This window comes from Eutrigla gurnardus (genome assembly GCF_963514095.1).
Source record: "Eutrigla gurnardus genome assembly, chromosome: 8".
Classification (NCBI taxonomy): Eukaryota; Metazoa; Chordata; class Actinopteri; order Perciformes; family Triglidae; genus Eutrigla; species Eutrigla gurnardus.
Window position 1 is genome coordinate 11,582,072 of NC_139922.1, and position 20,009 is coordinate 11,602,080.

The 20,009-nt window shown below is 43.8% G+C and overlaps 1 protein-coding gene across 1 annotated transcript; it reads right to left on the reverse strand.

The window, feature by feature from the left end:
* Window positions 1-8,435: 8,435 nt before the first annotated feature.
* pim1 (Pim-1 proto-oncogene, serine/threonine kinase) lies at window positions 8,436-12,446 on the reverse strand. Its single transcript, XM_084016072.1, has 6 exons — window positions 12,069-12,446; window positions 11,665-11,771; window positions 11,504-11,554; window positions 11,031-11,397; window positions 10,306-10,482; window positions 8,436-10,198 (listed from the first exon to the last, which is right to left on the reverse strand). Exons 1-6 carry the CDS (start codon window positions 12,136-12,138, stop codon window positions 9,987-9,989), a joined length of 984 nt encoding a protein of 327 aa, XP_083872198.1. The 5' UTR covers window positions 12,139-12,446; the 3' UTR covers window positions 8,436-9,986.
* Between the last annotated feature and the right edge of the window lie 7,563 nt (window positions 12,447-20,009).

A 20,009-nucleotide genomic window follows, 5' to 3' on the forward strand; every position in this document is an offset into this window, starting at 1 on the left:
AGAGCCCTTCAGCCATTTCTGTTCACTCAACGTCCCGTTTAACGTGAAAGCCAAATACCAACTGCAAATGTTCCTTCTGTCAAGGCAAACAACTTTGATGATGCTGCTCAGCGGAGCAGTTATCACGTTGATTATTTAGGCATCAATGCAGCCAAAGTGCAAGCAAGCCTCGTCCACACGTGCTGCTAAACTCTACCGCTTTATTTATTGCCTTTAAGAAGTTAAGAGTTAGACGAGAAGATCGATGCCACTTTCTTGTCTGTATGAATACGCTTGTTTCCAAAAATATATATCACTATGTTTTTATTGTGACTGTGTACAGCAAGTGGACATTTATAGGGACAAGAGACAACACAGCGCAGGTCATGACATCAACTCGAACACACACCACCATGAACCTTTTTCTGGTGATCTGTCCAAATCCATTCTTCCGAGCTTCCTCAACCTCTCCTTCCCATAACCTTTCAGACTGGAGGATCTGCTGCCTCCCCCTTTCACAGCCTATCAGCTGCTCAGGGAATTAACCAAAGAGAAAGTCAGGGTCACCCCTGGCTCAGACTCCCACTACCCTGGAAACCCAACAGGCATCCTGGAGACAAACACAGAGCCACTGAGCTGCCACAGTGAGCTCCTTCACTCCCACGGTTCCCAGTTAGTCCTGGGAAAAAATACTCACAGAAAATGTTTTTAACTAAGGCAAATAAAAGAGAACAGGCTGTTCAAGTGTGTTCGGTGAGAAGCTTCAACCGGCCTGTGTCAGCTCAGGACTCTTAATTTCTGTTTCAGCTTGAATGCCCTCTCTCGTTTTCTTCGGGTGGATATAGGAGGGAAGTTTAGCTCATCTCTTGATGTTTGAATGCTTATTTGTCCTTCTGGCCCTGATCCAATTGAATTTCCTTCTAAACTCCATTTCAAAGTCAGGCTGTGACCTCCAGGTCTGATATCAATGGTCTCATTAAAAGAGACAGACCTTGTTAAAACATGATATCAATGTGGGAAATCACAAAGCAACATGCCCATCGTGTCCATCCAACAAAATGTGTCGTAATGCAGCAAGAAGTACAGCACTTCCTTGAGTGCAGTTCCATGGAGCTCCCCTTCTAATCATTCTGAAATCTGACCAGAACTGGACTCTTTTCAGTTACCCTGCATGAATGACTGTGTTGATCGTATGGGATCTGCCAAACCTGTCAACAAAATTAGACTCCTTAAAGGCTACTGTCAGGTCCCACTAACAGAGTGGGCATCCGAAATAAGCGGTGTCCATCATTCTTTTATACGCACATTACGCAGTCATGCCGTTCGGTCTGAGGAATGCACCGGCCACAATCCTACGTGGGGTCAATAATTAGTCTACCTAGATGATAAAGTGGCTTATTCATCCTGAGCATGTGAACACCCTCCGTGAGATTTTCGGTCACCTGCATGCTGCCTCCCTTACCCATAACCGGACAAGATGTGAGTTTGGGGAGGCAGTTCTTACGTATCTTGGAAATCAAGTGGGCCAGGTTCACCCCATCATGGCGAAAGTGGAAGCAATGATTGATTTCCCGGCTCCCCGACCTTTGTCGATTCCCGTCTACAAATGGCTGTAATCCACCAGTAAACAGAGTAGAAGAAGTAGAGGTTGTGAACGGGAAACTATAGACTCCTTGGCCATCTAACCACCGGTTGTTTGTTTAAATGTGTTTAAATTGACTGGATACAGTGTCTCTTTCTGAAAAATCATGTCATTGTGACAGGAGATAAAACATTCTTTTGTCCTTCTACAGTCTTGCAGTTTTTCACATGTCAAAATGGCAATGCATCCTCTCTGGTTCCCATAATCCACAATTCTGCTATCTTTCTCTGGAATTTCAACGGAAAACTTGGGTGTCAAAAAAAAGTTGCGACAGGAGCACTTGCACAATCTGCTGCTACCTGTGGGTTTATGTAGCGTACCCGGGCCAAACCTCCTCATACTTCCAGCCTAGACCTCCCTGTTCCCTCCATGTCCAGGCTTGTTAGTCATAGAGATGCAACACGTCCAGGGACCGACGCAACCCGTGGGATCCAGCGTAGCTGTTGAGAGAGCGCTGAGGTGGGGTTGGGAGCTGTCCGCCTTCTACTCTCTCTTCCTCTCTTATTAGGAAGTCTGACTCATTCATCACAACCTCAGCAGCACCGTTGCCTTCGTGTGACAACAAGTTGAGAGGGAGGAATGACCGCCGGCTGTCATCTCATGCAGGTTAAACTGAACAGGAGAAATGTACGCAGACACAGAGAAAAACATTCCTACCTAATGAGGCAATGAATAAGAGCACCCTGGGAACATCAGTTAATGAACAAATTCCTTGCTGCCATGTTTGCTTTCATTAATTTCACACTCTGCTGTTTCCTATTTGCAATGAATCTGCAGACGTATCCTCGATGGTGATCTGAGAATACTTTAATGCTATGTGCTGAAACTGTACTACTCAGGGTAGATGGTTACGATGACGTCTGCTAAAGCGAACATTGTAAAAGAAGACCTCAGAGCAAAATGAATTACAAAACATATATTAAAGCATGAGTAGACAGGTCTGTTTGATTTTACTTTTTAACCATTTTACATAGTGGTTTGTTTTGTGTGTGTGGGTTTTATCCTGCTTGATAATAGCAGAGAGGTGAGGTCATTTACATTGCATTGTGATAGTGTGTTGTTGTATTGTGATGTGTTATAAGAGCCTATTAAAGAGATATACGCCTCCAAAACAATTATTTTGAGAATGGCTTCTTGAGAAATATGTTTATTGCCATCATTTGTGGGTGTTTCATCAACCCACCATTCAGAGCGTAGTGATCCCATTTCATTTGAGACATTCATTGGAATATGTTTATCTATAGCTGTTCAGTCATTTCACAAGCCAGGAAACGTTGCTTCCAAAGTTTGTGCAAAGAATGTGAATGAATGGAGAAAATTAGCATAATTTACTCGAGCGAGAAACTGGCCCAACACAAATACCTATCAGCATGGAGATTCTCCAGTCATCACTGAATCAGAAATGGAGACAAAAGTGTTGTATCGGTCTGTGGTCTCCCAGAGCTCTATGATAGAACCTCACATTGGTACAGAGACCGAACAAAACTATGTGAATAAACCAGAGACGTCGTTGCCATTTTTATGACGTTATTTTAAGTGTTGATGGAGCAGCCACAGTGTTAGCATAGCGTAGCACCCATCAGACCTACTGAATATACATTTTTTAAAAGTAACAATATGCTAATTTGGTTACCAACCTACTGTAAAATTGCAATTTCTGGATCTGGAGTGAATTCCACACCATCTGTCTGAGTAGTTTTGGAAGGAGGTGAATATATCATTAGTATATTACCACCACATACCACCCCTCGTCTCTTCCATAATAAGAACAGATTGTACACACAATACCAAATTTGCTGACTGTTTCCCTGTGATGACCAGCAGCTGGTAGTTTTACCCACCTTTACCACTACATCACTGTGTGACTCATTCCACCGTGAAGAGATGGAAACTGTGAGCTGATCTCTGGAAAGTCCGTTTTTTGTCAAATCTGGCACAGCCAGGAGCAGCCACACAGAGAGAGAGAGAGACAGAGAGACAGAGAGAGAGAGAGAGAGAGAGAGAGAGAGAGAGAGAGAGAGAGAGAGAGAGAGAGAGAGAGAGAGAGAGAGAGAGAGATAGCGAGACAGTCTGGATCGACTGTTAGACGAGCTGTGACGAAGAGCAGGGTCAGAGCCAAACAGTGACATCTGGAACGATGTGCTGCTTCATGAGGAGAAGGTTTAGCTCGACCTTTATTGGACCATCTCACCCTCGGTTCTGCTGAAGTGACACAGACACTGGCTGGCCAACGGCCATGACTCACTTCTGTGTATTCATGTACTTCTGCCTTTATGAGGTTGTGGTGACCGCGAGACAGAAAGACCTAGCGAATTCTTCAAAATGAGAACATTTTTTTTTTACTGCTTCTCACTTTATAGAGCATTTGTCTGGGTTTTAGATTTGTTCGCGATGCAGGCGGCAATCTTCAGTTCCGAAAAGTGAAGCCAAATCTGAAGTGGCTTAAACTCCTCCTCTAACCATAGACGGATTATCATGACCACGGGCCCTGGACACAAACTCGCCACGGGCCCCTGCCTACACACGCAAATAGTACGCGCGCAAAGGCGCTCTTCCCATTACGCACATAACAACACCGCAACACCACAACAACCACAAAATTACTGTCATTTTAGGTCTGTTTTGTTTGGCACCTGCCATGTACAGGACAATATACATATTATGGGAGAGACAGCAAACTCAAATAGCCAGCCATGGTAGTAGTATGGAGTAAAACACACCTTAATTAAAATATAACCACCTAAAACAAATCGTGAAAGTAATAAAGGCAATATGAATGAACATCAGTAAAGAGCCACAGCTACGACCACACAAAACCAAAAACCACAGCCATTCCAATATATTTTTTAAACTGTACCAAAAAAAAACAAGAAACAACTCTGAAGGCCAAGGGCCCCTATTGGCTCTGGGGCCCTGGGCACACGCCCACTTTGCCCATGCGGTAATCGTCTATGCCTCTAACCCCAACCAAACTCCTCTGGATGTAAATATGAGAAAATGACCCTACTTCTCACTTGATGTATTATCTCACTAACATTGTAAACGGGAGTCTATGGTCTCAATCTAGAGTTTCAAGTCTTCTTCAATCCAGCATGATGTTCATTTAGTAAATTATGGTCCAGAGTCTAATAGACCATATAGCAGGGGATGCTTTAGGAAATGGCTACCTTGTGATTTTTTCTTAGCAGAGAGTGTTAAGTTTAACACACCAGCGTTCACTTGTCAGAACGGGTGGTTGCCGCCTGGTTCGCAGCAAAGACTGTGGGTCAAGTAAAGGCCCTCATAATTATAGTTAAACATATCGGTGTGTGCTTGAAAGCTTTTACTATGACACTTAACCAGACCTGTTTTCCTGTGACTGTTTCAATCGTCTTGATTTATGACTATCCCTTCTTTGGTTCCATTGATTACACGTTACTTAACGCAAAGCCAAATATGACACAATAACCAGCATAAGTGTATGGATCATGCAGTATGTGTAGGCCCATTACCCAACATGAACATTTACAGACTAAACCAGTGCACACATGACTTTCCCATTCAGCTGTGAGGATCCGACCCCTGCCTGTGGCTGAGTAACAGTGTGTGTGTATGTGTGTTGTGTATTTACCAAGCAGGCAGACGGGCAAATGGAAACAGATAGTGACAGAGATAGAGTGGGGGGGCTTCCTGACAACATTATTGCCCAACAGCTCTGTCTCAGCGTCTCACAGTTTGAAAAGGGAGCGGGGCGGTTAAGCAACAGCTGGCCTTTCTGTTTCTTTCTCATGAGAAGGTGCAGCAAACGACTTACGGGAACAAGGCGAAGATGAGCCAATCAGCTCTTACTGGTGAGGCGGCGACGAGAGTAAGGTCAATAACGGCTGCCGAGAGGAAGCGGAGGACAGAAGGACCTCGTGCAGCGCGCCCGCCGTAATGTGATCAAAACGAGTGACGATCAGTGACTCATTATCATGCATCAGGTCTCCCCAAGGAGACACAAATGAGTTATCAATGCTGCTATTCTTCCGAGAACTAAACATAGATGTTGTTGTACTAAAATGTCTCTGGAAGCTCATTCACTGTGTCCTCTGTTTGTGATGACTCAGCGTTGAACTAAGACAGTCAAATGAACTCTGGGGAAGAGAGCGAGTGACTCACATGCAAATAGCCAACTCTGTATTTGACTCTAACGTTTTGCATGACAAGTCCCTTCACATGTGCAGGGGAAAATCAGACAGAGGTAATATGACCAATAGGACAACACGGATCACTGTGTCGAGACACAAGCTAGTAAAGTCGCTTTATAACAGCAGAAAGGCTCGGCTGCATTTTAAGACGTTCGTTACAACACCAGCCGACGTGCAGCTTGATGTGGTCTGTGGTTCTTAGAACCAGAGGGGAAATGAATGAAAACGTTATTCACAGAAACTATACCTCTAGTCTCCAATACGCTGTAATCTCTTCAGGGAAATTGCATGTTGCCTGAGTACCTGCAGAAGAAAGCCACCATCAGATGAAAAGGATTACTGATGACTGACACTCCACTTTGAATTCATGCTGAAGATGAGATTTTATTTTCGGGTCTAGTTTCCTTTGATGGCCTCCGTCTATTTTTATCAGATACAAAAATACATACACTGAGTTGCACTGGAGCCACTGTCAGACTTTGATTTCAAATATTTGTGACTTGAAATATGTCTGAGTATGAAGACAGGCCATTATGGCATCCATCTAGATACCAATTTATTTCAGTCCCCATGCATCCATTCATATTACAGCTGGTATGCCCACATTGTGCTCACCTGACAGGCACTAACGGGGGCTGATGGGAGCGGTGGTGTTTTCGAGCTCTGTGTACTTGACTGTTGTGTAAATCTTTGTTTCGCTGCAGGTGGGGTCTGAAGGAAGATTAGCGGTGAGGCCAGGATTCCCAAAGGAGCTTCGCAGCTGATTAAAGCTACAACTCTTATCTATCCAAGACAGCCGATCCGTGATAGGCTGCTGCCTGCTGGTCACTATCACCTCTAGATTACACCACGACAGCATCTGCAGTTTGTTAGTGGGATTATAACACAAAAAAGTGAATTGGGAGAGGGTGAATAAAGTATAGTTTACAACTGACACTATAAAGGTGTGTTTACACCAAAGTTTGAGCAAATGATTGCCTTGTGTTACTCACAGGATAATTTGTGTTAGTCACTCGCATTAGAAGCGCCGAAGAGGATGAGGGGCTTTCCTCCATGTAGACACCAACAAAGTCTCATCAATGATGGCTGAAATAACCACTATTGGTGCTTTGTACATGTTGTGAAGTCCCAGATATGCCGGGAAACCAAACGCTGTCCTGTCTGAGTTCATAACATCACCCAGAAGTGCTCTGTGACGCATGTCGGCTGGTTTACCACAGCAGTATGAACCCCCACTAAACTATTATGCTCTAACTTAATTTTAATAAGGTCTGTCTGCAAGATGACAACAAGGTTTTCTGAGTTAGGATTGATGGGTGCTAGGCTATGCTAACATTGTAGCTGCTCCATAAACAATTAAATAACGTCATCTAGACATATATATGGCAGCGATGTTGTTGTTTGTACTATAGACAGTCTGGTTTATACACAGTTTGTTCTGGTCTCTGTAATCATGTGAAGTTCTATAGTAGAGCTCTGGGGGACCACAGACTGCTACAATATGTTTTTCCTCCATTTCCGATACCATAATGTCAGTGATGACAAGAGGAGAATCTCAACGCTACAAGGAACAAAGAACTCAACAAAAATCGCAAACGCAACTCCACCCGCATTGGTTCATCTTTGATATCAACTAAGGCATTCTGCATTGTTGCCTAATGTTTGTGGTCCTGTCTTAGAGGGCGCCTGTGTCTAGTTTAAAGACTTTGGGACTTTTCTTTCAGTTCAATATATTTTTTAAAGCTGCCGTACTAGAAAGTACCGTAATTATTTTTTTGGAATTAGATACATTTTTCAAAGTTTCCACACTGCAAATTAAAGCATCACCCAATCACATGGCGAACACCAGATTCATGTTTTCGTGATAAAAGCTCTTTTGCCGTGGGGCCCCCCCTCAGGTGCTGGATTAGTTTAACCCATTACAGTGCATCAGACGTTGTAGGTACCTTTACATAAAGCTGTCATATACATGTAGTTGAGTTTAAGTAGTTTAAATACTCAAGTAAAATTCAAGCATCTGATTAAAACTTTTATCAATTGTTTTCCAAAGCAGAAAGCACCAATGTCTAATTTCAGTTTGTGGGACAAGCGCATGCACTCTCCTCTTGTTCCTGCATGTGTTTACTTTGGGGTGGATTCAGGTCACTCATCAGATAAAAGCTTTGATTCTGTCATGTCAGAATACCGCGACAAAATCCAGGTCAACAAGACAAACAAGACAAGAGTCCACGTGTTCGATCAAAAATGAAGCCAGAGCTGTTTGCCATTCTTGAATATCTCAGTTCTGGGAATGTGTGGATCTTGTTTTCTTCTCTGTATGTCAGCACTGCACTCCTTCTCTTATCTCTTCATCGGTTCTCCGTATCCGCTGCTTTTCTACAAAGGTGTCAAACAGGAAACCTGCTGAGAACCGTAGAGCCTTCTGACCTAGTAAATTCTATTTGTGTAAAAACTCCTCATCTACTGCTGGTGTATTACCTGTATCATATACAAAAGATATCCTTGAACAAAGTGTTTTTAAATGTCCTACTCTGACATGTATGACATTTGGTTTCACCTTCATCTGAAGTGTGAGGACGATGTTGAGCTGCACTGGGTCATAACTACCCAACGTGTTACTGGAGGCATTAGAAAGGAGTCACGTGTCAGTTTAAAAAAATATTTATTGAAATTGTATAAAAATAGTTTCTAACATAATTTACAATTCTAATTTGAATGGACGAAAAACAAGAACAATCCAAGTTGCAATCATGAAACCAGGATAGTTATCTCATTATCACAACTCTCTCTCTCTCTCTCTCTCACACACACACACTCACACTCACACACACTCACACACACTCACACACACACCATTCAGCATTCACTTCTCCCACAGCAGACAACAGCGTAACAAAACCAGTTGCCATCAGTAGATGTTCAATGCTTAGATACATTAAGATGGAAGTGCTTTTGGGACTATTTACACGATATTTACATTACATACACACCCACATCTGCTCTTTTAAAAATTTCAAGCCATAAATATGGTAAAAAAAAAAAATGTATGTCGTCTTTTGTCTTTTTAAATAATCTGTGGGCCCTTCAGTGACTGTGGAATGAAATACACACAAACAGCCGAAATTCTCTCATAAATAAATAAATAAATTCTGCGCTCATTGAGTGTGAGAAAGAAGTCACAACAATAATAAATATCATTATTATTTACAATTCTTATCCCCACCGAATTTTAAGACATGTGTGAGGCACTGTTTGAACGTAAAAAAAAAAAAAATTGAAGTGAAGAGCAGAGGATGTTGTATTTCGGTATGGTTTGCATTGTGGTGTGCATTCAGGTGAATGTGAGTGGGCGGCAGTTGCCTAAGCCTCGTGTGTTTGTGTACAGTACAACACGAGGAGAAGAAGAGTAAGCGGAGGTTGTAGATGCTGTAGTAAAGAGTGAGGTAAGTCCAGTGTTTCGTGTTTTAAAATCTGTTTGCACAGGTTGCTCCCGGAGCTATGAGGCTGTCTGGTTCCTAATGACATTGTATTAGTCAAAGTAGTGATAGCAGTAGTTGTGAATGACATAGGCTTTACTGATCTAGGCCCATGAGAGGAAAAATAAAATCCAGCAATAAACAATATAAAGCCTTATACAGGGTAAGGAGCAAAAAAGGTCTCTGAGAGAAAGAGACATTTTGCGTTCACAAATTCAAGTATTTTCAGGGTCCCCCAACAATCTCACAGAAGGCACTTATTTTTGAAAACAATGCATCCTCTGCACCGACGCCTCTGCTCTTCCCACTCTGCTTTGACAGAGAGAATAGAAGGAGAGAGCAGAGTAGAGTGCAGCGAGAGGTTATATAACGCACGCTTGCCATTCAGCAGGACAGCAAGCGCATGTGCTGTAATTGCTCAACACAGGTGTCCATGCATACAGAGCATGCCCTCCGACAGACTGATAAACACCCAACTGTTGGGGAAATCAAGTAGTTGGGGTGGTGAGGGCGGAGAGGGTCTGGCCTGCCAGCTTGAAAACAAGACATGATGCTTCTTTTTTTCATGTGTGCAGTCCTTTACAACCTTGTTCTCGCCTGTGTCTGGACTGCCGGCCTGTGTGCTGCCCCCTCCCTCTCTGCTTCAAGTCTGTTACATAAGTCTTTTGTAATAGGCTCTTGTGTGAGGACAGTCCAATTCAGGACGAACGGTTGCCACCATCACCGAGCCACGGCCACAGGTGTGGATGTGAAGGCCGTTGGCTCGTGGTTGATGCTATGCAGCCTGATCTCTGTGGCCGTCTTCTCCGTCTGCAGTGTGGATGGGACTACGGAGGACGTGCTCTGCATCCACGAGTGATTGATGATGTCCTCGAATGACGGACGGTCGGCCGGCCGCAGAGACAGGCACCACTTGATCAGCTGCTGGCATTCTGGAGGAAGGAATTGACAACCAATTAGTCGGAAGCAATAAATCGAGTATGAACTATTACACACGTGTTATCAGAAGGCTCAAACGTGTACCGAGGAGTGAATTTACCTGTGGAGATTCTCCTGCGGAAGAGGACCTGCCCTCTCGTGATCTCCTCATCGTGTTCAAATGGAATGTCCCCACACACCATGTCATACAGCAAGACCCCCAGGGACCAAACTGTGGCAGATCGTCCATGATAGCGATGATATTTGATCCACTCTGGCGGGCTGTACACTCTTGTGCCTGTCAGATGGAAGGAAATTTAGAGAAATCTTTAATAACAATGCATTAACGAAGAAAGCTATGAGATGTATTCATGCACCGATGCAACCATGTCTAACTGGTTATCCCTTATTGTATTAAAGAGTCAAACTGAATATGAAAGCTTTGAGATAAATGATTTAAAACAAGTGCAGAATTATCAGCTGTGCTGTTTGCGAGGCTCTTATCTGGGCTCAGGTGCCAGGCAGCGTGACAGCCTGTGTGTATGTTGGTGAGGAGAGTGTGTGTGTGGGAGGGGGGAGCAGACATGTGACTTTGTTTACAAACTTTGAGTTGTAAAAATGCTTCTTCCTACCTATAGGGGGCACTAAAGCAAAGGCAATGCTGCTGGCCAATATTAAAAGGCTGCAGTATGGTGGTGGAGGGGGGATGTCAGAGATGACACAACCTAGGAATTTCTGCTGCGGTGTGTGGGCAAAAATCATAAGACTAAAGGGGGCTACTGACGCAAAACATATACCAAATAAAATTAAATATAGGAAAAAATGTTTTAAGCATCCATGACTCACCATCAAAGTCTGTGTATATGGTGTCTTTCAGTAGGGCTCCTGATCCGAAGTCGATGAGTTTCATCTCTCCGGTGCGGAGGTCGATGAGGATGTTCTCGTCCTTGATGTCCCGGTGCACCACGCCGCAGTTGTGGCAGTGGCGTACGGCCTCCAGCACCTGGCGGAAAAAGCTCCGCGCCAGCTCCTCTGGCAAGGCGCCCTTCTCCGTGATGAAGTCGAACAAGTCCTTGACGTTTTCGGGCCTCTCCATCACGATGATGAAGCTGTCCGGTCGCTCGAACCAGTCCAGCATCTTGATGATGCCGCGGAAGCCCGTCCCGACTTTCTTCAACAGCACGATCTCCATAGGGACGCGGGAGCCATTAGGCTGAGGAGATTATAATAATAAAATGAGTACATGTAAGATAACTCCCTAGTAGTTCCATGATTACTCTTATGGCGTCGTTATTAACGCCAATAAAGCGGTTTCTTACCAGCTCTCCCCACTCGGAGACTCTGTCCTTGGCCACATGTTTGACTGCAACCTGGCGGGGCAAAGAAGACACCGCGTCAAATGACACGAACAACACAGAACCGACGTATATAAAAGCTACGATGAACGTATTATAATAATAAGACAGTAAGGCATACTAACCGGAGCCCCGTCGGTTATCCTCGTGCCGGAGTAGACAGTGCCGAAGCCGCCGCTGCCCAGCACGGCGCCGACCTGGTAAAGCTTCTCGAACGGCTCCTTCTCCTTCACTGCGAAACGTACACAAACACCGGTAAATACCCGGTACGGAGCCAGTCCCCCGTTAACACCGGACCACACGGCGAGCCAACCGCTCGCTCGAGATTTAAAAAACTACAAAACTCTTATAATGTTGTTAATAGATGAATAAAATGCTCAAAATGAAATGCCGTCCTTGAGAACTAGCAACGTTATTTAAGCTAACATTAGCGTGTGCGCGTGGACCGAGCCACGAGCCAGCCATTGCTGCAGCCCCCGGCCTCCATGACAACACGGCGGAGAGGAAAAACAGAAGAAGGGCGTCTAACCTTGATGAACTTGGAGCTGGATTTTCGCCGGCATGTCTACGGCCAGAGAATTGAGCTTGGAAAGCAGCATTCCTTTAAATATCCACCACGCGTCTTCTTCTTCTTCTTTAGGGGGTTTATAACGGTGGTGTTATTCCGGCGGTGCGACTCTCCCGTCTCCCGTGTAGCGCTTAAAGTCCACGTTGCAGGAACAAAAATGCGGTAAGGATCCTCTCATCCGGATAGAAGAAAAGCCGCTTGTGATCCTGGGAAATAACAGCCAAAGACGTCGGGGTTCACGTTAAAACCGTACGGCTGATCCCTCCCGCGATGTTTTGTAAACAGAATGTGATATAAACAGAGCAGACGGCGCGGTGAGCAAATGCCTCCGTCACACACCGGCTCATGGAAACGACGAAGAGGGGGGGTGAGGAGTATTATAAGGCAGTAGTAAGGGGGCGTGGCCACACGCTCTAACGTCAGCATGTCACCGCCTACTTCCGCTCTCTGCACCAATAGAACTGCAGATACGCGCCTCAAACGCACGTCAATCACGTAATGAAAATAAAGTACCTCGCAATTGGCAGGGCCAGACACAGACGTGGCGGGAATAAAACACCCGCTAAAAAAAAAGGGAGGAGGGGTGGAGGTGAAACTAAAGTAGTGATTATGAATTCAAGTTGGAGGGAAATGCAAATTCAGAGCCAAATGGTCCCCCCTGTTCCTTTCGTCGCGAGAAACGGACTGACCGAGAGAATAGAAGATATGATAACACTATTATTATTCTGGGATTAACAAAAACATGAGGAGTGCATGAAGTAACTTAAACTGCTACTTTTATATTCAATTTCATACAAAGATACAAATACAGTTACACCATGTTTAATATTATGGTGTCTGTTACTGTTATTTTTTTTCTCCACTTTTGCATTTGAGAACACAAACGGTGGTCGCACATGAGGCATCCACGTCGTTAATAAAGACATTTTTTTGCACGTAAAGAAAGACGCACACAGCCTGGGAGCAGTTCATCAATTGCGTCGCAGCTATTCTAACCCCCTGCCATTTACCTGCTTATTTTCACATTAACACAGAGGTCCATTGGCTGCAGTGAAGTCCCGCACTGTGGTCTTTATTGGAGTTGCCTGACAATGCCTCTCAACTGAATGGGCGCATTCCTCTCATTCTTTCAAATTGGGTGGCCGCGTTTGCAGCCGTTCACAGGATGTGGGAAACTAGAGATAAAAGACTTCCATTTACCCCCCCTTCTACCGCCACCACCCTCCTCCTCCTCTCTCTGCTCCTCCTCTCACCGCCCTCCTTTTCCCGCGCATGGTATTGTCTGAATGGCATGCTGTCCCTCTCCTTCCCTTGCCCAAATTAAGTTTTGTATTCCTCTGAGGTTTCATGGTAAATAGTAAACTATCATAAGGCGGATACATTGCATCTCACATATTTGTAATTTAACTATCTCTCTCCATCCAACTAGAGGAAATGGGGATTCACAGGGAAGGATGTTTATTAGTTATCATTTATTTATTTATTTTTGATGGACTTCTGGCAACTGCACTAGCCTATATCCAATAATAAAGATTAATACTGGAACAATCTTTTAATACTAGTACATGCATGTATGAGCAGCAACCCTTCATTAAAATGCAAACATGAGGAAATCAAAAGTACATTTTGAATATACCACCTCCAGAATCCACTTGTAAAAAAGGAAAAAAAGGTCAGTGAACTATTTCCCAAACGGTTTGCAGGTCACATCGGCTGACTGGAATGAAAATGAGAGCATGGGAGTGTTCGTAGTTTGCTTTCGGGCAAATTCCTTGAATGTCTTTGAAATGTTATAGGAGAATATGCAAATCAGGTGGTGAACAATGCAGCAACCGGAGAATCCAGCAATCATCATATTTGAAATTGTGACTTAAAACAATGGAGTAGATTGCACAGTGAAACCAAAACACACCCTTGTTTCTGTTTATAGATCTTAATTTGTGTGTGTGCGTGTGTGTAACAGTTTAGCAGACTATTATTACTACCGTATATTTATAGTGCTCTCTTATTGCTCTTCATGCAACTGAATTTACATTTTAATATGTGTAACATGTATAATGCCGTAAGGCAAGTGGCACTAAAGTATCAGTTTAATGTCCTGAAACGTCCAGAGAGGAGTGAGTTCATGCTCAGTCAGGGTCATGCAGGAGAGGTGTGTGAAAGTGGAGAGGTTCAAAGCAACGAGTGCAACAGTGACCGCAGTCCCATGAAATGCCACCAGTGAGCGCATCTCTTTGCGGCTGCAGATATCCCTGCCTGCATGATCAGCAGGGCTCAAATGACAGCCATCTAACCCCATCTGTCAGAAGGACAGATTATTAGTTGCACCGCTCGCTTTGGGGCCAGCTGCTCACTCCGATCTCTGGAAGTCTCACTTTCAGAGGGCAACATGCTTGTTATACTGTAAAGCAGGACATTGCAGATCACCAAAAAGATTCACAGTGCAGCAACACATCTGATGAGCTTCTTTTTTTTTGCCAGCTTTTATTTTACACATGTATCCTACACTGCACACTGAAACTTCAGAGGCCACATGGGAAAATAGCACGGTGGCAAAAGAACTGGCTTACATAATACTTGTATGAATTACTTCCTCTTTCTAGATAAACAGAAACGCTGCCTGCGGGAAGCTTTCACAACACCAAAGTAGATTTCTCCACGTAGAGCGTCTCGCTTTTATCTAGATGTGTCATTCAGGTGTCAGGTCACAAGTATGTTTTAGGTCTCTGCACTCAAGTCCAAAAAGTGTTAAGATGGGCAAGTCCCAGGTCAAGTTTGACAAGTTATTGTTTTGCAAATCACAAGTAAGTTTTAGGACTCAAGTCCCAAGTCACGAACGACCATTCCAAAGACAAGCGCCAAATGGAGACTGACAAGTTCCAAGACAAGTGCTTAGTCATAATGCATTCTTGAAATTGCAACGCAATTTTAACAACAGAGCAATAATTTATAACTATTACAAAAACATGAATGTTTTTTTTTAAATCTAAAATAAGATGTGAGGAATAACAGTACGTCTTGATGAGAGTGAATAGCGTTGATTCGGGAAATTAATTGTTTTAAATGAATTGTTTAAAAAGGCAAACTTTTTAAACAAGTCCAAGTGAAATCACGAGTCATGGTATCAAAGTCCAAGCTGAGTTGGAAGTCTTTCTTTTGAGTTTGTGAAGTCTAAAGTCAACAAATGAGTGACTCGAGTCCAAGTCATGTGACTTATGTCCACACCTCTGCTGTTATCTAGTATCACGTTTCTGCATTTGAAACATTTGAAAATGATTATATCATGTTTTGATATAAAATCACTACATGTTATGTTTTCTTGTTAGGAATAAAAGGTCATAAATGTATAATAACCCATACTGCTCTTTTTTATGCACACAAATATGCTGTCTGAATAAATTGTGACTTTAAAACATAATAACACTGTAAGCAGCTTGTGTTGCTGTTGATCCTGTTAGTTTGTTTTCTTTTCATGTCTTAATTTATTCTGCAAAGTGAAGCTTCCCACAAACTTCATCATCTGTCTGACCCTTCGGTACACCCTTGACCCGGCACTCCACCGCCACTCTTCTCCACAAAGTTCTAATACATCCTATGTAACACATTAACCATCTTAAACACACAGTGCCTCCTTAAGAGATGATTTACTTTTCTCCATATGGCCTCATGTGACAGAAACCGTCTCTTCCATTCTCTCTTTCTTGTCTTCCTGGATGTCGTAAAAAAGAAGTTCAGGCTCACTTGTCTCTGCTTGGATGCAGGATGGCCAGCCAATCACCTCTCCAGCTGTCCTCACATCCCACCTGCTGCCACTTCGTAAGTAGCAGGAAAAATAACCGCAGAGGTGGACGAGGCAAGTGTAGGCTGTTTTTTGGATTTTATGGAAATTATATTTGTTTTGAATATCTGTATGGAAATGAGACTTGCAATTACCGTGAACAACTGCTTTAGCTAGTTTACGTAAAAGCCTTCCGTTAAAGATTGGTGAGGACTGTGTTACGGGTTAATGGACTTTATATGTTATTTTTTTGACACTTTACACACAGCCTACAGTCATGGCAGTACATTTAGTAGTGCATACATTGAACGCAACTCTGCGTTGTTGCTGTGTATTTATAACCAACTGAAGGATAATTGCTGTTTTCATATTATAATTGCTTGAAACTGCCTCTCAACTGTAATGATGGTAATGGTGATAAACTGCATTCCCTTAATAGATAGGTTTGACACATTGACACAATGACACATAACATATATTTTTTTGCATCATTTCACAGCAGTATTTAGATTTCATATGTATCTGTGCATATTTAACAACGTTTGCATGGATTTTTATTTGATTGAGAAAATACATTCTGCAAGCAAGTTTATGCCTGTGAAAAGCTAATTTCCCGTAGAAACGCATCCATTAAGCCATCATCTTCTGAAGCTCTAAATCACACAAAGCACCCTAAAAGTCATTGGTAGCCCCGTGCTCTCCTCTGACAGCCCGTCATCCTGGACGTGTGATGAGCTAAGCGGGCCTGCACAAATGGAATGAAGCCAGGTGTCTCATGGCGTTGTGTGTGTGTGTGCCTTGACAGTGATTGACAACGATTACCCCATAATTAGAGGAGGGTTGTAATACTGGCCTGCAGCTCAGCAGGAGGCCCGATCCTCTCAGACAAACACAGCCCGCCCATAGATGTCATGTTGACTGGGTTGCCAGACAGTGAGGCTTTAAGGGTTGTCATTTCTTATTACTCTACCCAGGAATCCAGGATGGTCAGGAAGTCATTGATTAATGCAGTCGGAGATTTTCAGGTTAACCTGTCCGGGTCAGTCGTTTCCATGCTTTTTGCATCAGTGTCGTCAGCGATGGTTACCTCATCCCAACACTGATCTCTCTCTGCATACAATTGTCTGTGGAGAAAGTTGTTTGTTTGGCAGCTGCCCAATCTGCTGAGGACCTGGAAGTCGCTAACCCCCAACCACCCCCCACGCTGGTCCAGACTTAAACACACACATACACAAATAAACACAAACTCTGAAACATTATCTGCCATCCAAATTAGCCGCAAAGGCTTTTAAACACTCCCCAAATAAGGAAGGCGTCAGCGTGTGTGAAAGTGTGTGTGTGTGTGCGTGGGGGCGGGATATTGGGGAGGGTGAATTATTTTTAGAGGTGAAGAGGGAAATGGCTGTGTGGTGGGTAACCTCCAGTGTGGCCTGACCTCTCCTCAGGTAGCCTCTTACCCCCCTCCCATCCTCAGGTCTTGAGAGGTCTGGACTGGTGGGGCCATGGGAAAAGGCTCCACTGGACATCAAAGGCATGCCTATGTGGGAAAGCACCACAGAGGGGCCTGTAGCCTCTAGGTCACTACGGGTCAACTTTCATGTCAGCAAAGGCCCGGTTCAGGGTCAGAGGTTATTGGCGTACCTGTCCAGCGCCACACAGACGGTTCTTCCAGGAAATTATCCCCACTTGTCTCAATTAGGGGTTTGGCTGCTGAAGGGCCCATGTAAGGGTTGTTTATGGCTTATAGTTGTGTGTGTTCAGGAAGAGTGTGCAATCTGTGTGTAAAAAGGGTTATGGTTACAATAATAGGACTGTTGTCTAACGCTCAGTTTATCCTGTTGATGATGACACTGTTGACAGAAGTGATTACATTATATAGTATACATAGGAAAAATAAGTTAGTAAAACCTGTGGTAAGGTAAAGAAATAAAAACACATATTTATTGTTAGGTTGACATTGACAGCTCACGAAAGTCTTCACTCAAATATCCACCAGACGGTTTGTAGCCAGGACATATTGCTGGGCCCATTGGAGGGAAGGGAAGCACAGGAGAACCAGAACCAGGATTTCACCAGGCAGACTGTCAGACCCCACTGCAGTAAAAACAAATGTGTTCTAAAGGGACTCTGGCTCTCGTACACACAATTGTTTTGTCCACAGGGGCCTTCAAAGTCAACACAAAATGAAAGTTCCTCATAGTAGCTTTAAGTATAAAGGCAGAGTGGAAGGTAACCTGATAAATGGTAACACATGTGCAGCCTGGAAAGGAATCAAAGCTATGGTTGGAATGCAGAATAAAAGAGAAGCGTGGCTGACTTCTCATATGTCTGATATTGAATAGGCTGAGGGGGTAAATAGGTTTACTCTAGCATTGGTGGAGGCCTGTAAGATACAGATTGATGAAGCCACAGTGCGCAAATTGTTCAACCTTATCAAAAGGAGGGAAAAGTTCTTGTCCTGACCACATTGGCGGTAAACTCCCGAAAAAGAATGCACCTAAACTTTGGAAGGAAGCTGTTATGGTTTCAGCAGCTAAAGTCACATAACCATAGAAATTAAATGATTACCGTCCTGTGGTCCTCACCTGCCTTGTAATAAATGCCTTTTACCAAATTAGTAAAAACAATATATTATTATATTATATATTATTGAGGCATCTTGGAGGGAACAAAAAGTCTTTAGGTCCTGAATGACTTCTGCTACATTATTATTTTAATATTGTTTGCTGGTTAATTGTTTTTTGTTGTTCACAAACAGGCTGTATAGGGCTCAGGGTCAACTGCAGACCCATCATTCCTGCCAACCAAACCTGGCCCAAGATGATGCACGACCTTGGCTTTGCCCCATAGAGGAATGGCTTTAAGGGTTACTGAGAGATGAGTATTTGGGGAGGGCGACTGGAAGCCATGTGCCTTTGGAACGTGAATAAGAGATGACGAGGAATGTGCTGAACCAGGAAGAAGGCTGCTGCTGTCACCTTCCCACGGAGGTTAAGAGGAGGGAGAGGGGAATGGGGGTTTTTGTTTAGTGGGGGCAGCACACATTCATCCACGTGGGAAACAGACAGTAGTGACATATTAGACTGTCGTCACACAAACAGCCCTGTGACACTGTTGCCAGTCACTGTTCAAGAATGTTGGCGGTGGGATTATTTCAAACTTCCCACAGGCAGAGAAAAGTTTTTTTTTTTGCCTTTGCCCTTTCTTTACGTTTGGCAATCAGCTGGTCTGTTGTCGTTTTCTGAGCGGACAGAAGCAGTATGAATGCGCCATTTATTTAGAATCCCATCAGGGAAAGGTGACACTAGTCACAAATAGCCCTTTTCCAAATGTCTCCTCAGTTAAGTTGTGGAACGTTAAAAAAAATCCCCATGATTAGCTAAGCAGTAGTTTCGTCCCTCTTTCCATTTAAAGTTTCTCAGCTGCTCTGTTTTGTTTCTGCCTCTTGGTTCAGCCCCCACCCCAACTCCCTCCCTCTCTTTCTCACCCCCTCACCCCAGCCTGTGACACTGTTTACAGTTGATTTGCATTGTGGCCCAGAGAGTGGGGTAGGCGGTTATTGTTGTTGCCGTGATGGCAGAGGGGTTTTCCCACCAGCTTCTCCTTCTCAGCTGAATCAAAACACCTCTGTGTTGCTGCTGGTGATGTCATGGCCCAGAAACTACTCAAAGCTGCTTCCCTGGGAAACCCCATATCAGGAAGTCCAGACTATTTTTTCCCCTCCTTGATTGTTATAGCAGAGCAGCTTGGTAGAGACTGTGGAGGTTTTTGATTAGGTTCCCATACACCGTCGGTTGATATGGCCAGCACGAACCCGCTGAACTCAAACAACGGGGCACTAGGGCCCTGCTGTTTTCATTGCTCTGGTTTACAATAAACACATCAGTTTTTTGCGAACGATCACACTGAACAAATATGAAAAATGAGGCAACCTGGTCTCACTCCCAACATAACAATTACCACAGCTTGGTTGGGCCCCTTGGCGTCTGATACCAATACACCCTTTATGTATGATGCACCAGACTTTCAACCAAATACGTCAGTTGGAATAGCAAGAATATCTGAGTAGTGAGGTTGGGAGGGTAGGTTGGATGGTTCAACCAAACTCAGAACTTTCACCCAAG